Raw genomic sequence first — 17,384 nt, forward strand, 5'->3', positions numbered from 1 at the left:
TCACTCATGCAGTATTATATTCTGCTTTTGGTCCTACACTTTTTAGAGGATACAGAGAAAACTGCAGAAGACCCAGAAAAGCACATCACGGCAGCCTAAAAGTTCCACGTCTTTCACTTGTAGAAAAGCCTTCAGGTCTGTTTTTACTTAAAGAGAAGGTGGGTGACTTCAGCATAACCATTGAGAATAAAACCTGTTGAGAAATTATTTCTGCCTTGATGATTTTATCCACGTAAGGGATGAACAATGAGAAATATGCTTAGATTTATTGGGAAAGAGATAGGTCTGTGGTATTGTCACAAGGGTACACAGATACCCAGAATGACAGCTTAGGGAGGTGTCCCCATCGGTGGTGACCCTCAGGGGAGATCAGGAGGCCTGTGTTTCAGCATGGCCTAGGCAGGTGGAAGGCAGGGGCTCCAAGATTCCGTGACATCGCCACCTTCTAATTCTCTTATAGTGATGGCAGACCATTACCTGACCCACTGGACACTACTTCCCTCACTCCCTTCAGAGTCTGAGCTACAGGCAGTGCCTTCTGCTCCAAGCTCTGGCACCTTAAACTTTGTTTTTGGCAGTTAAGGACTTTGAGGTGTTGGGTGTTGATCAAGTTTTCCTGAACAGTAAGTTAAGAATTTCAGTTATTTCAGGACAGTTAATCTCAGTCCTGACTAAACCTGTTTGATTTCACTAGGGTTTTTTTTGTTGTTGTTATTTTTGAGACAGAGTCTTGCTCTGTCACTCAGGCTGGAGTCCGGTGGCATGATCCTGGCTCACTGCAACCTCTGCCTTCCGGGTTCAAGCGATTCTCCTGCCTCACCCTCCCAAGTAGCTGGGATTACAGGCATGCACCACCATGCCTGGCTAATTTTTGTATTTTTAGTAGAGATGGGGTTTCACCATATTGGTCAGGCTGGTCTTGAACTCCTGACCTCATGATTTCACTAGTTTTTAACCCATCTTGTGTTTGGGTTTCTTCTCCCGGTCCCTGGCTCTACCTCTTCTGCCACAAACATCAGCATAGCAGAATCTGTCAGTCCTTTGTACAATGAGAGAGCAGAAATGAACATCCTAGAAATCAAGCAGGAATTGCGTTCACAGCTGAAAATGAGCGAACAGCAGTTCCAAGACCTCAAAGAGAAATTTCTTGTCTCTGAAGCTGTGCTTACTGTCTGGCCAACCAGTTACAGAAATGCAGTAAGTTCCATAGGTTCACTATCACCAAAGTGATGAATGATCACTGTCTTCTCTCTGAGCAACTAAATACTCTTTAGACCCGATTCCTCTCTTCTCTTCATCAAAATAAACTTCATCCTTCCCCTACTCCCAGAAAGGTAGAAGTGGGTATTATATAAAACCACATTTTCCTGAGAATCGAAAAACTGGACACAAAGTGTTTAGCAACTTTTCTGTATTTGAAGTGGGGTGTAGGGTGGGATTAGAGTTAAAATCTCAGTTATTGATGCCTGATGCAAGCATAAAATTGCCTGATTTTCTCAGCAACAAGCTGAACCATTTTTTACCAGGATCCTTTCTGTACCATATAAAATCTTGCAGAATTTAATTTAAGCATCTGTTGAGGCCCATTAGGCAAAGCCTTGTGGTGTCCACACTGGGAGAAAGATGGTGATAGTTCATAGTCCCTACTTTCCAGGACCTTAACGAGGAGTCTGCTCTTAGTAGAACCTGTGGTATCCGTAAGTGACAGCATCAGGAGCAGGGACGACCCTGCTGAGAGGGAAGTCCTGCTTCCCAGAGCAGAGGCTCTTATTCCTAACGAGGAAGAAAGAGAGTGCCCAAGACTCTGCTGAGGTAGCAGTGCAGTGTGGAGAGGGGGGACCCTGGGCTAGTCTCCTGGGCTCCAGTCCAAGTTGTTTATCTTCTCTTTGCCTCAGTCTCCTGATCTGTTAATAGGGTCCTATAATTCCTACCTCTGTAAATTGCTGCAATAAAGTACAGGACCTTGTTCTTTCAAATCCTCTAGAACAGTTCTTGGCACAGAGCAAAACCTATTTATTACTTCTTCATTCTACTATTCCTAATTTAGCAGATATTTTGTTAGCATTTGGGCGTATTTCCTTCAGGGACTTATGGTCTCAGGCCTCACATTGCACTTAATTGTATTCAGATATGATTTTTTTTTAAATCTTGGCAATATTTGTGCTTTAAATTCCCAATACGAGAGAACTATCAGTCCCATAGTTCTAGAGGCCTTCCCGAGGGTACAGTAAATCACTGCTTTATGTTCCAGCTCAGTGTTTTACAGGAGAGGCTGCAAGGCTTGGCAAAGTGGCCCAGGATTCAGAGTCACACCTTAGTGGATGTGAATTCTGACTCTGCCTCATTCCAGTTGAGTCATATTTTCTAGTTGTTTTATGTGCCTTTGAGTTTCTCTTTCCTCATCCGTAAATTGGGGCGTATCAGCTGCCTTGTATTTGGAAGGTTGGTAAAGATGTGGCGCTTCTGTTGAGGCCCAAAAGGCAAAGCTCTTGCTGGCTGCACTAGGAGAAGCGATGGTAGCACAGAGCATCTGCTTTAAAGAAACCTAAAGAGGAGGCTGCTCCTGCCAGACACTGTGGTACCTGTAAGTGACAGCAACAAGTGCTGCCGAGAGCCTGGTACTGGGGATCCTTGTGTTCTTGGAGTGGATCCTGACTTCTCGCCTATATGCAGTGACATGTCCAACCTCCCACCGAGACAAGTGTGTCTTCTCAGAGTGTGAGGAGCACAAAGGCATCACAGAATCTGTGCTGGGGGAGAAGATGCAGTTCAAGGAGGAGAAGCTGGCAGAGAAGTCGACACAAGCTGAGGAGCTCAGGTGAGGGAGGCTCTGTGTGGTGGGGCAGGCAGGTGGAAGGTGTGTGAGTCTCTGATGGGGGCAGCTCAGCTGGAGAAATAAGAGCTAATCCGGGCCAGGAGAAGGGCAGGAATTTACATAGCAGGCACATGTCGTGCAAACATGTATACAACAATTAGAGAACAACAATACTAGTAAATTACGGGCTACAATTGTGACTCGAAACAAGTCATTATCAAGGCAAAACTTACATAACACAAAATTAACCAAAGGAAAGTGAACAACTCAGAAGCATTTAGTACATTCAAAACATTGTGTAATCACCACTACATTTTCTCTTTTTAAATGTTTTATTTTAATGTTTGTGGGTACATAGTAGGTGTATATATTTGTGGGGTGCATGAGATGCAATGAGTTATAATAACATCATGTAAAATTAGGAATCTATCCCTTCAAGCATTTGTTGTTCATGTTACAAAGAATCCAATTATACTCTTTTAATTATTTTTAAATGTACAATTAAATTATTAGCTATAGCCACACTGCTGTGCTATCAAATACTAGGTCTTACTCATTCTATTTTTTTTTGTATCCATTAACCATCCTCATACTCTCAACCCCACTACCCTTCCCCACCCCTGGTAACTATCCTTCTACTCTCTATCACCATGAGTTCAATTGTTTTGATTTTGAGATCCCACAAATAAGTGAGAACATGTGATGTTTGTCTTTCTGTAACTAGCTAATTTTACTTCACATAATGACCTCCAGTTCCATCTATGCTGCAGCAAATGAAAAAATAACATTCTTTTTTATGTCTGTATAGTACTCCATTGTAAATAAACACCATGTTTTCTTTATCCCTAGAATCACCTCCTGACTTACTGGCTTCACATTATTTCATTCAAAGAATCTTTTCTTCTTGACTCTGTCATTCTTGCATTCTTTCATCTCTCTGAATAACCTCAGCTGTACCTGGCCACATTTCTATGTGTGGCTTTGTGTCCAGTCACTGCGTAATGTACTATGTGCATTTTTACATGGAAATGTCTGCAACCAAAATGAGAAACTAAAGGGGCATCTTTCTGAAACAAATTTGGGAAGACAGCTAGTTTTATTTACAGAGGAAAAGGATGAATGGAATGCTGAGGAATCCTATAGGAGCTCTCTAATACAGAGGAAGCCTTTTATTAGAATTTTTTTTTCCTCTTTGCCAAAGGCATTTCACCAACATGTGCTAAAATTCTGCTTGGAGGACTCTTTGAGGATATTCTCAAAAAAAATCTCTGTTGCAATTCTTTGAACTGATCACTGATCCCTCTCCACTCTTATTTTTTCTCTACTATCCTACCTTAGGTGATACAAAGCCCTAGTTCACTCTCAGGCACTAGAGCTGACCCAGTTGAGGAAGAAGTTACGGGAAGGGAGAGAGGCCTCCCTCTTTCTCACTCAGCATCTCAAGGCCCTTCTCACTGATGATGACCCTGACAACCACCAGGGGCAGGACCTCCGAGAGCAGCTGGCTGAGGGGCGCAGGCTGGCAGAGTGCCTTGTCCGCAAGCTCAGCCCAGGTAAGGTAGTCACGGGCCCTGATGACGCAGAGTCCTAGGCTTATGAGAAGACTCCAGACCTCCACACCTGCACAATGACAATTTTATTAGTGGTCTTTCTTTCCACTAAATGTTAGTGCCATGACATGACCAGGACTTCTTGTGTAGGAAGAGAGATGGGAAAGTCAGGGGTTGGAGGTCACAGTATGGCAAAAGCCTCCTTCCTCCTTGATGGAACTGGTCTTTGGACCAAGAAGCAGCATCCATCAAGTTTTAAAGGACAGGAAGGAGGATGTGACAGGAGGCAGCTTGTGAAGAGTGAAGAGAGCCCTGGACTGAGAATGGAAGTTCCCAGACTCTATTCTCAGCACTGTCTTAGCAACTGTGGGCCAGCAATTTATCCTTCCTGGATGTCTGTGTCTAACTGGAAATGGGGACAAATTATCTCTTGCATGGTAGATCTAGCATTCAAATGTGGGAACACACATGAGTGTATTTCAAAATAAGACAAAGTTCCTCACTGTGTGATGTTAGATAAGGTAGTTGATGTAGTAGCATGTGGTGTTAGGAAAGTTGTTAAGACTGGAACACTCTTGGTAGAGAGAATTTCCTGGGACAACACAGCAGAAGCCACTTGGAGGGTCTGTGAAGTTTCCTAACGAATGGAAGGGTGGGGGACAGGGTTGGTTGTCCTCTCCTAAAAGAAAGAAACAGGTTTTATTGAGAGCTGTGAGGGGACAAAGAGACTGTTCCTGGGAATCAGATTTGTGTCCAGATGGGGGAGACAGCTGCCAAAGTCCAGAGAGAAGCTGGGCCAAGCCTCTAGTGATACGGTGGGAAAAGGTATTTTTAATTTTGGCCCATGTCATGATGGTGACTCTCCAGATCAGAAACACATTGTCTGATGGATCAGGAAACCACACCAGGGCAGAAAACATGAGAGGTAAAGACAAAACATGAGAGCCTTCAGTGCAACACTGACTTGTACATAGATGTTCATGTCTCTGTTCATGTCTCTGTGGTCATATGGCTCACTGTGTTTGCAGTGGGTGAAGTGGGAAATATCCAAATGGACACTACTGCATTAGTTTTCAGAAAATGATAAAGTTGAGGATGAAAATGTCAAAGATGAGAAGGTTGAAAAAGTCGGAGAACCACTTGCCCCCAGGTAACAATGAACAATCAGGAGCTGGTAATGGATAGGTAAAATATGGAAAAGGCCTCAGAAAGAACACAAGGGAGGTGAAAGTAGTCATGGATTCCAGATGCAAGGACGAACAAAACTGCAGATTGTAGTAATTTAGCGCACTCATTCAATAATAAAATAGCCCCCTTAACATGGTTATCTGTTTTCTTTGTGGTACCTGTAAGCATGACCTGAGGTGAACTTACCAGCCTTAGGGATTTCCTGCACACACTGACTAGAACTGTTCTCTTCTGCAATGAAAACTAGAAGAAAGGTCAGGTGCCATGGCCTATGCCTGTAATCCCAGCACTTTAGGAGGCCGAGGCGGGTGGATCATGAGGTCAGGAGATCGAGACCATCCTGGCTAACATGGTGAAACCCCGTCTCTACTAAAAATACGAAAAATTAGTCCGGCATGGTGGCGGGTGCCTGTAGTCCCAGCTACTCGGTAGGCTGAGGCAGAAGAATGGCGTGAACCTGGGAGGCGAAGCTTGCAGTGAGTCGAGATCCCGCTGCACTCCAGCCTGGGCAACAGAGCGGGACTCCGTCTCAAAAAAGAAAAAGAAAACTAGAGGAAGATGTTTATTTGCTTCCTACGCAGTTGTCATTTAGGTTCTTGTTAGGTAAGATAAATAGCAAAGAGTTAACAAGGAGAGGATTTAGGAAGTAACTAGCAAAGTTGCACACCAAGAAAAGTACCTAGACCAAAAGTACTCACTTTTCATTTCACAATATTAGAATATTAGAAGAAGACGACCTAGAAGGCACACAATCTTTGGAGTGGCTCAGCCTGTATTCCCTTGGTAAGAGTATGTTAAATTCAACCCAACTTAGCCACATGGTGTAGCAGCTGTTAGGGTTCTCCGTATGTGCTGTATATCACATCTGCACCATACAGGGATAGCTGAGTCTCCTCCCTCCTCAGATCCTATCTGCTCAGTGCAAAGAGCACCAGCTGCTCTCTTCTTCTCTGGCCCCCATGGCAGCCACACTCGGTTGCAGACAGAGGGAGGATTGCCTATTCCCTCTAAAAGGGAACCACCCCTGCTTTCTGGGACTACTCTTTTTTTTTTTTTTTTTTTTTTGATGCAGTCTCACTCCGTCGCCTAGGCTAGAGTGCAGTGGCGTGATCTCGGTTCACTGCAACCTCCGCCTCCCGGGTTCATGCCATTCTCCTGCCTCAGCCTTCCGAGTAGCTGGGATGACAGGCACTCACCACTACACCCGGCTAATTTTTCATATTTTTAGTAGAGACGGGGTTTCACCATGTTAGCCAGGATGGTCTCGATCTCCTGACCTCATGATCTGCCTGCCTCGGCCTCCCAAAGTGCTGGGATTACAGGCGTGAGCCACCATGCCCAGCCAGGACCACTCTCTTATGCCTCCTGTCAAAACTCTCTAAAACTCCCTGGGGTCGAATCCCTCTTGGTTTAATCTTCTGTCACCTCTGTCATCTCTATCCTACCTGGCTCATCAGGGAGGTACAGGAAGCTGAAGAAAAGGAAGTCCCTCAGAATTCACTGGAGGAATATTCTGCCACTTGTTCAGTTTGCCGTGACCCTTCTGACTCCCCCCTGCCTCAGAGGTGTGCCAAAATCACACCTGAGGAAGAGAAAGTCGACTCTGCTCTGGATGTAGGCAGTGAATCGCCACATTACAAAGGGGAAGAGGAAGTGCTAAACATTCTCCCAGGTAGCCTCTATATTCTTCGTCCTTTGTACCTCTGCCTAGGCTGAGAAAGTTCAACTCTGAGGACAGGGCCTATAGATACATATTGGTTTGAATCAGGAAGTAGGATTAAATATTAAACACAAATATCAGGTGGGTTAGGGGGCTTCCCTCTCCTCCTCAGCCCGTGCCATACTTCAGTCTCCCTGGCCCCAGTATCAGGTTATTGGGTCCCACGCAGGTGTGATAAACTCATACCCACCTGTGTACAGGAGGTATACAGGAGGCACCTGTCAGACCTCCTATCTTGGATCCAATGCCTCTTGTCCCCTGCAGTGATGTAATTTGTGACCCTGAAAAACGTCCATGGAGTTTCTATACCTATTCAAGGCCATTGGCAGCCTTTCCTATAGATTTGGAGACGTTGTTACCCTGGGTTCACTGCTCTCAGGCCCAGTCTCTATCTCCTTTAAGTGGGCTTATGTTAGCTTAGCAGTTACCTCGAAACCAGGACATAAACACTTCTATCTTTACCTTGCTTATAAGTTTCCATAAAGCAAGGCTGGGCCCTGAGTTCTCCACTCTACTCATGGGCAGTGTTTCTGTGTAACATCGCAGAATCTCTTTTATGCAAGGGTTTTTAGAATATATCCATCAGTTCAGTCTTGTGTGTAAACTCCTCTAAATATTCAACAACAATGACATCTGATGAGACAAGACAGTATCACAGCAACACTTCTAGAAATTAGGCCAGTTTCTAAGATCTTGGGGAAAAAGTTTTGTTTAACTCTTTAACAGGCTTAGGTCAGAGGATATGGAATTATGATGTACCAGAAGAGGAAGATTCGGCCCCACGGACCTGGAAAGCAGGCCCATCTACTTCTCCTAAGACTTAACCTAGGGCATCCTAGACACTTTCTGTGAGAATACCATATTCTGATGCTGAGAATGTTTATGTCCTTGTGCTATGATTGGACACTGATTTGGTCATGTGTGGAGTATAATTTGCTTAATGTGACCCGCTTATTTGCAGAAAATCAAAATGATAATGAAGAAGAGGAAAGGAAACAGCCAGTGTCTCCCAGGTAACTCTGATTTGTGGGGTGTTAGTTCAATAGTGACATCTGGAGACTGAAGACCCAGTGAAAAACAGGAAATGATGAATAGAAGTTTTTAATTTTTTTTTTATTTTTTGAGTTGGAGTCTCGCTCTGTCACCCAGGCTGAAGTGCAGTGCGTGATCTCAGCTCCCTGCAACCTCCGCCTCCCATGTTCAAGTGATTCTCTTGTCTCAGCCTCCCAAGTAGCTAGGATTACAGGCACCTGCCACCACGCCTGGCTAATTTTTTATATTTTTAGTAGAGATGGGGTTTCATCATGTTGGCCAAAATGATCTCGATCTGACCTCCTGATCTGCCCACCTTGGCCGCTCAAAATGCTGTGATTACAGGCGTAAGCTACCGTGCCTGGCCGAATAGAAATATTTTATCCATTTGGTCATGTACGAATTATTCTTTTGAACAAGGTTTTTTTTTTTTATTTTATTACTGTGGTACTCATATAGATTTCAATTTCTTTCTTTCTTTCTTTCTTTTTTGACAGAGTCTCACTCAGTCATCCAGGTAGAGTGCAGTGGTGCAATCATGGCTCACTGCAGCTTCGACCTCCCTGGCTCAAGTGATCTTCCTGCCTCAGCCTGGTTTCAATTGCTTAATCTCTCTCAAGCAGAGTAATCTACAATCAGTTGACCCAAGTGAACTCACCAAACTCATGGATTTCCTGATATCACCTGTCCTCTTCCATGTGGTTAAATCCAGGGTGAGATAACTGGTGTCAGCGTGTTGGCAAGTATTTGAACACAAGAGAAGAAACTTGAAAAAAAACAAAACAACTCCACATTATGTCAAAATATGAGAGTTTTGTTTCTCTTTTCCCATGAGTTTCTAATCTGGGCAATTCACCGAACACACACTATCTCTGTCTCTCTCTATCTTTCTCTCTCTCTCAACATCTGATGGCAGCCACACTCTGTCCCACCATGAAGAGAATAATTTGTACCTTTTATTGGGTCAGCCCCTTTGCTTTCTGCAACCGTTGCCTTATGCCTTCCATCAAATCCATCTAGGAGTCTATGGTCCCCAGCCCCCTTGGATTAACCTCAGACCTTCAGTTTAACCTATCCCACGAGTCTCAGCAGGGAGATGCCACAGGTGGCAGAGCAGGAAGTCCCCTGAAAGTTATGGGATGGATGTTGTTTGACTCCTTTGATTCCTGCTGACCTGTCTGGCTCCCATCTGTCTTACAGAAGCACCTTGTACTCATTTGAGGACCAGCAAGTCCGCTTGGCTCCTGATGAGGGAGGAGTGCTCCACTGTGAATGTGATAAACATCCAAATGATGTCTCAGGTAGACCTCATAATCCTCGCACCCTGAGCCCCAGCGTGGGCTTAGAGAGTCATCAATGTGCCCAGGAATCATAGACATGAGTTGTTTTGAATCAGATTCTAGAGTTGAATTTGAAACACTGACATGGGTTGGGTCAGTGAGCTCTGCTCTATTCCTTGTCTCGGGCCATGCCTGTGTCATCTTGGGCCCACTGTCAGGATATTGGACCCAAGACAGATGTGACAAATTCACACCAACCTGTGCAGCATATTTCCAAGAAGTGTCTGTGAGATGTCTTAATTTGAATAACATTTATCTTGCCAGCTATTATTGTGTTCCTTATAAATTTCTTTTCCCAACCATGTCCCTTGAAGTTCTATGACTACCCAAGGTCAGTGGCATCTTTGTCTACCTTTCTGTGGAAGATGGCACCAAGGTTTCATTGAACCCAGGCCCATTCTCTGTCTTTGATGTTGGCTTGCTGTAGCTAAGCGGGCCATTGCCTTGCTGGCATGTTTCTGGAAGCAAGACTGAGCACTGTCACTCCTAGATGCCCAAATAGCCAATGTTACCGTGTAGCTTCAGAGATTAATTTTGATTCAAGGGTCTGTAGATTCCCTCCACCCTTCCAATTTCAGTGTTTAAAATGCTCTAAGCTGTGAACAATCTGGATATTTGATGAGAGAAGGCTAAATATTGCAGTTTCCTTTCTAGAAAACATCTGGGGGTATTTGCTTTGAATTGGTATGAAAAAATATTGCTTACCTGTTTGCACAGTCTCAGGACAGATCATATTGAGATAATGGTCTACAAGAATAGGGAGATTTCACCCCTAGGCTCAGGGAAACCCAAGACATTTCTATCCTGACAGGACCTCAGGCCTCCCGAAATATTTCTCTCACAGTGTCCTCTTCTCCCACTGAGGAGACTGATGGCTCTGTGTTAGGATTGGATGGTGGATTATTCATGGGTGTAGGAGAATCTGCTTAATTTGTCTCTCCCTGTCTGAAATTATTTACAGAACTTAAACATAACAAAGAGGAGGTCCAAGACCCATCATGCCCCAGGTAACTCTAAGGAATTGAAGACAGTTAATTCAGTGTGGACATCTGGAGATTCCAGATGCAGGAAAAAACAGAACGTGCTGAATGTTTGTTCCATCTATTCAGCCAATCATGAAATATTTATGTTATTAGCATTGCCTGTTTTCATTGTATACTGTATTTATATTATCCCCTCTTATTGATTCCTCTCAATGGTACTAACCTGTCTTCAGTTGACTCAGTTGAACTGATCTATTACAGGTGTTTTCTGCAGTCCCCTTTTCTATTCTTATTGCTTAATGTGAATTGGAGATGCACATCTGATGGCTGTGTCTTGGTGTTACCATGTATGCAAGTGTATGATAGCATGAAAGTGAATGAAAAACTTCATATCATGCTACGATATTGAGAAAAAGAGATGGTGAAGATACAATATCGCTAAGATTCTAGGAAGACTCAAGAGCCCGTGTTCATGTTGCCACTGCATGCTGCTTTCAACACAATTTATGCAAAAGTGCTGAATGCACCTTGATGTCCCTCCGTGTGCACTATGTGTCATGGCCATTTCGTACAGGGATCATTCCACCTCGTTCGTCCTCAGCTCATTGTCTGCCCAGTGCACCAAGCCTCTGCTGCTCTCTCTCTTCTGCCCCATATGGGGAAGGATTTTCTGTTTCTCTGAGGGGCCTGCCCTTTCCTTTCTCTGGCCTTTCCTGGAGGCCTCCCTTTAGTCAGTTGGGCACTGTGGTTTTGGTTCCCTCTGGTGTTTATCTTCAATCTTCTCCACCCTCCAGGCTCAGCAGGCAGTTCCTGGAGGTAGAAGAGTGGGATGTTTCAGAAGACTCACTGGATGAAGGTTACTTGACTCCTTCGATTGAACATAACCTGTCTGACTGCCACCAGCCTTATAGGAGCATCTTGTGCTCATTGGAGGAACAGCTCGCCTGCTCTGCTCTGGATGTAGCCTATGAGTACTCCACCCTGAAGGTCATAAAGTTCCACTGGTCTCCCTCCCAGGCAACCTCTATATATTTTTGTTTCTGCAATTTGTACAGGCTGAGACATGACATTCCTGTACTTAGATTGTTTTGAGCCTGGCTCTTGGATCTAGTTTTAAACACAGACATCCAATGGGTGGAACTTTCCTCTCCTCTTGTCTTAGGTGACTCCTGTGTCACCCAGCTCCTTCTCACAAGAGTGGATTGTGGGCATCAAGACAGGCTGGTGTGGAGAATGGTAAGGTGCAACTGTAAATGCTTGGCTACCAATAGCTCAGCTGAAGACTTCTTTTAAAAAATGTTTTTAATTTTTTAAAATTTATTTTACTTTAAGTTCCAGGATACATGTGCGGAATGTGCAGGTTTGTTACATAGGTACAGGTGTGCCACGGTGGTTTGCTGCATCTATTGATCCGTCCTTTATGTTCTCTCCCCTCCCCTCCCCCGCCACCCCACAATAAGCCCTAGTGTGTGTTGTTCCCCTCCCTGTGTCCATATGTTCTCATTGTTTGACTCCCACTTATGAGTCAGAACATGTGGTATTTGGTTTTCTGTTCCTGTGTTAGTTTGCTGAGGATGATGGCTTCCAGCTTCATCCATGTCCCTGCAAAGGACATGATCTTATTCCTTTTTATGGCCACATAGTATTCCATGGTGTATATGTACCACATTTTCTTTATTCAGTATCATTGATGGCCATTTGGGTTGGTTCCATGACTTTTCTATTGTAAATAGTGTGGCAATAAACATACACATGCATGTGTCTTTACAGTAGAATGATTTATATTCCTTTGGGTATATACCCAGTAATGGGATTGCTGGGTCAAATCGTATTTCTTATTCTAGATCCTTGAGGAATTGCCATACTGTCTTCCAGAATAATTGAACTAATTTACATTCCCACCAGCAGTGTAAAAGCATTCCTATTTCTCACAGCCTTGCCAGCATCTATTGTTTCTTGACTTTTTAATAATCGCCATTCTGACTGGCGTGAGATGGTATCTCATTGTGGTTTTGATTGAATTATTCTATGAGCTTTTTTTCCTATGTTTTTTGGCCACATAAATGTCTTCTTTTGAGAAGAGTCTATTCATATCCTTTGCTCACTTTTTGATGGGGATGCTTGTTTTTTTCCTGTAACTTCGTTTAAGTTCCTGGTAAATTCTGGATATTAGACCTTTGTCAGATGAGTAGATTGCAAAAATTTTCTCCCATTCTGTAGGTTCACTCTGATGATAGTTCCTTGTGCTGTGTAGAAGTTCTTTAATTAGATCCCATTTGTCAATTTTGGCTTTTGTTGCAATTGCTTTTAGTGTATTCATCATGAAGACTTGGCCCATGCCTATGTCTTGAATGGTATTGCCTAGGTTTTCTTCTAGGGTTTTTATGGTTTTGGGTTTTACATTTAAGTCTTTAATCCAGCCTGAGTTAATTTTTGTATAAGGTGTAAGGAAGGGGTTGAGTTTCAGTTTTCTGCATATGGCTAGCTAGTTTTCCCAGCACCATTTGTTGAATAAGAGATCCTTTCCCCATTGCCTATTTATGTCAGGTTTGTCGAAGATCAGATGGTTGTAGATGTGTGGTATTATTTCTGAGGTCTCTGTTCTGTTCCATTGGTCTATATGTCTGTTTTGGTACTAGTACCGTGTTGTTTTGGCTACTGTAGCCTTGTAGTATAGTTTGAAGTCAGGTAGTGTGATGCCTCCAGCTTTGTTTCTTTTTGCTTAGAATTGTAGCTGAAAACATTATTATGATAAGACATCTTTCTTTGATGAAAGTATGTTGCTAGTTGCATTTCCTGAACAGCGCCCCTCACTTTTCTCTGGTTGTCCACTTGTGCTGGCAGTTTTGCCCAATTATTTTGGAGATCTGTTTTCATGATTCCTATGTCCCAGGCCAGTTTCTTGACTTCCTCTGAGGTGGCTGCCCTCCATCTGAAGCAGACTAGTGTCCCATCCTCCATGCATGGCCACAGCTTTCATTCTCTGTAGAGCACCAGTGACTTTTTCCATGTGTGGGTTTGTAATTTCAATCATGTGTCTGGTCTCAGTGTCATAAGGTCATGTAAACCATCAACAACCACTGTCCATGATGAGGTGGTAGCCTAGCTGAAGAGCAAAGCCCAGTGGTTCCTATCCCCATGATCTCCAGAAGATCCTTCCTGTTGAGTGGCTGTCCCATGGGGCAGCAGCTTCAGAGGGTGTGTGGAGAAAAAATCCAATTTTCATTTCTTCTCACTCATTTCATTTTTTGGACTTCTGGGAGTTGCATCTGGATTGTAGGGCATTTTACCTATCAAATCATCTTGTAGTGGGAGCAAATAACTCTGTGATGCCCTCCAGTATATTTCAGTATGTTGTAATGAAAAAATCAGTTAAAACATTTGTCCTCCATCCTCTTTTGGTGGGTAAGGGTCTTTTGTGCTAGGAAATTCTGTTTTCTGTTTCTCCTTGAGGTTCAAAGAAGCAAAGGCTTTTCCCAGGATCATAGGGATTCATGAAATGGGTGAAATACACATTTACCTTGCCTCTGTCATGTGCCATGGCCCTTGCCAAGCGAGCTCTGTGTATGCTTGTCTCTGGTCCATTCAGTGTTCAAAGGACGCCACACTCTCTCTAGTGGCAAGGCCTGTACATGGATGCTACTGTCCCTTACCCAAGCCTTGAATCTGAGAATAGCCCTGCCCCCATCCACACACAGCTGGTGCCCGCTCTCACCATTTCAGGGTCTGAGCACAAGCCCACTCATCCTGGCTTAGCCTTTCCTCTCAAGACAGAGCACATGGCCCAGAGACCTGTGGATTGCCTAACCCAATCCACCTGCTTGGACACTGGATCACTCTTCCTGGGGGCCTGATGTTGGGCCTAAACTCCCAGCCACTACCACCTCAGCCAGCAACTACCTGCAAGAATCACCTGGGGGCCTGAAGACTGGCCCACCCAGCCCACTGCACTCACTGCCAGCATCAGTGCACACTGCTCAGGACGCAGACAAGCATCTTGCCACTGCTACTGCCATTGCCCATGCCATGCCAACTGCCCAGGAGCTCAAGAACCCACCCACCCATCCAGCCCACTGCTTCCATTACCTGCATTTGAGCAAGTCAGTTGGAGGCTCAAGAATTGCCCCCCTGGTAACTGCTAAAACAGGTGCCAGTATATACTGCTCTGGGGCACAAAGATAGGCATGCTGACCAGGTTTGGTGTCTCAAGCCTGTAATCCCAGTGCTTTGGGAGGCTGAGATGGGAGGAGAACTTGCAGCCAGGAGTTTGAGACCAATCTGGACAACAAAGTGAGACCCCATTATACAAAAATTTATTTTTAAAATTAGCCAGGTGTGGTGGTGCACACCTATAGTCTTAGCTACTTGGGATGCTGAGGTGGAAAGACTGCTTGAGTCCAGGATTTTGAGAATGCAGTGAGCTATGATTGCACCATTGCACTCCAGCCTGGGTGACAAAAACCCTGCTTCTAAAAAAAGATAGGCATGCTCAGTCCACCACTGCCACCACTGGGGCCTGAAGACTGGCCCACCTGGCATCCCACTCCCCATCAAAACTTCACCACAGCTTTCACTAATAACCACACCCTATGTTACTGAAGAAGTCACAGATACCAGTGGCACTGTTTATAGCCAAGAAAATCAGACAAAGACTACACTACTGCGTGCACTCAGAATGAAAGCCAAAGTACCCTACCCAGCAAAACTGTAGATATGTATTCAGGAAAAAGTCCTCCCATATGAAAGTAAATTCAAATATAGGAAGAAGTGACTATTAGAACAGATGCACAGATGTCAATATAAGGAGACAGGAAACACAACAAAGCAAGGAAATATGACACTTTCAAAGGAATACAATAATTCTCCAGTAATAGACCTTAATCAAAAATAAATTTTTGAAATCTCAGATAAAGAATTTAAAATATTTATTATAAAGCTCAGTGAGATACAAGATAATTCTGAATAATAATACAAAGAAATCAGAAAAACAATTCAGGAGAATGAGAAAGTTACCAAAGAGATAGATATTTTGAAAAATAATCATACAGAAATTCTGGAAATGAAAAATAAATTGAAGGAAATACAAAATACATTTGAAAGCTTCAACAATAGCCTAAATCAGAGAGAATATCAGAACTTGAAAAGAGGTCTTGTGAAATAATCCAGTCAGACAAAAATAAAGAAGAATTTTTAAAAATGAGCAAAGCCTTTATGACATTTGAGACAACATAAAATGATCAAATATTTGAATTATAGGTGTCTCCAAGGAAGAAGAGACAAAGAAAGAACTAGAAAACCTATTTAATGAAACAATAAATGAAAACTTCCTGTATTAGTCAGGGTTCTCTAAAGGGACAGAACTAATGGGATAAGTGTATATATGAAGGGGAGTTTATTAATTATTATTGTGTATTGACTCACACAATCACAAGATGAAGTCCCACAATAGGCCATCTGCAAGCCAAGGAGCAAGGAAGCCATTTTGAGTCCCAAAACCTCACAAGCAGGGAAGCCAACAGTGCAGCTTTCAGTATGTGGCCAAAGGCCCGAGAGCCCTTGGCAAACCACTGGTATAAGTCCAACAGTCCAAAATCTAAGGAATTTGGAGTCTGATGTTCAAGGACAGGAAGCATCCAGCATGGGAGAAAGATGAAGTGTCAAGTTGACAGTATTAACCATCACACTTCCCAAGTGTACTAAGATATTTAGACATTCAGATACAGGAGTCTCAGTGATTCTCAGGGAGATACAATGTAAAAAGGTCTTGTATTAGTTCATCCTCACACTGCTATGAAAAATACCCAAGACTAGGTAATTTATAAAGAAAAGAGGTTTAATTGACTCACAGTTCCCCTAAGGCAGGGGAGGCCTTAGGAAACTTACAATCATGACAGAAGGCACCTCTTCACTGGGCAGCAGGAGACAGAATAAGCACTGAGTGAATCCTCTTATAATACCATCAGACCTCATGAGAACTCACTATCATTAGAACAGCATGGGGAAATTGCCCCCATGATTTAATTATCTCCACCTGGTCTTGCCCTTGACACATGGGGATTATTATAACTCAAAATTGAAAAAAAAATAGTTACTTCCTAGATATAATGGAAGTACAGGCATTGGGTAAATATACCTGTTCCAAAGGGGAGACATTGGCCAAACAAAGAGGCCACAGCCCCCATGCAAGATTTGGGTGGCAACACAGCCAAGCCACATCATTCCACCCCTGGCGCCTCCCAAATCTCATGTCCTCACATTTCAAAACACAATCATTCTCTTCCAGCAGTCCCCCAAAGTCTGAACTTACTTCAGCATTAACCTAGAAGTACAGGTCCAAAGTCTCATCTGAGACAAGGCAAGTCCCTTCCACCTAGGGGCCTGTAAAATCAAAAGCAAGATAGTTACTTCTGGCCAGATGCAGTGGCTCACACCTGTAATCCCAAGACTTTTGGAGGCCAAGGTGGGTGGATCTCGAGGTCAGGAGATTGAGACCATCCTGGTCAACATGGTGAAACCCCATCTCTACTAAAAATGCAAAATTTAGCTGGGCATGGCAGTGTGCACCTGTAATCCCAGCTACTCAGGAGGCTGAGGCAGGAGAATCACTGAAACCCAGGAGGCAGAGGTTGCAGTGAGCTGAGATCACAACACTGCACTCCAGTGTGGCGACAGAGCTAGACTCCGTCAAAAAAAAAAAAAAAAAAGTTACTTCCTAGATACAATGGAGGTACAGGCATTGGGTAAATATACCTGTTC

The 17,384-nt window shown here is 43.7% G+C and overlaps 2 protein-coding genes across 2 annotated transcripts in view; both read left to right on the forward strand.

Moving 5' to 3' along the window:
- XYLB (xylulokinase) overlaps nucleotides 1–7,107 on the forward strand; it is a 103,324-nt gene extending 96,217 nt beyond the window's left edge. Inside the window, exons 23-25 of the transcript XR_007723472.1 lie at nucleotides 47–2,818; nucleotides 4,154–4,368; nucleotides 7,011–7,107. The gene's annotated coding sequence lies outside the window, so the exon portion shown is untranslated. The remainder of the gene's footprint in view (nucleotides 1–46; nucleotides 2,819–4,153; nucleotides 4,369–7,010) is intronic.
- LOC126948961 (putative neuroblastoma breakpoint family member 5) lies at nucleotides 1,063–12,957 on the forward strand. Its single transcript, XM_050781385.1, has 10 exons — nucleotides 1,063–1,197; nucleotides 2,646–2,818; nucleotides 3,807–3,813; nucleotides 4,251–4,368; nucleotides 5,443–5,515; nucleotides 6,840–7,225; nucleotides 8,235–8,286; nucleotides 8,803–8,822; nucleotides 9,506–9,606; nucleotides 10,607–12,957. The coding sequence occupies exons 1-10, from the start codon at nucleotides 1,063–1,065 to the stop codon at nucleotides 10,829–10,831; spliced, it is 1,290 nt and encodes a 429-aa protein (XP_050637342.1). The 3' UTR covers nucleotides 10,832–12,957.
- Nucleotides 12,958–17,384: the final 4,427 nt, after the last annotated feature.

This window comes from Macaca thibetana, chromosome 2, assembly GCF_024542745.1.
Source record: "Macaca thibetana thibetana isolate TM-01 chromosome 2, ASM2454274v1, whole genome shotgun sequence".
NCBI classification, from domain to species: Eukaryota; Metazoa; Chordata; class Mammalia; order Primates; family Cercopithecidae; genus Macaca; species Macaca thibetana.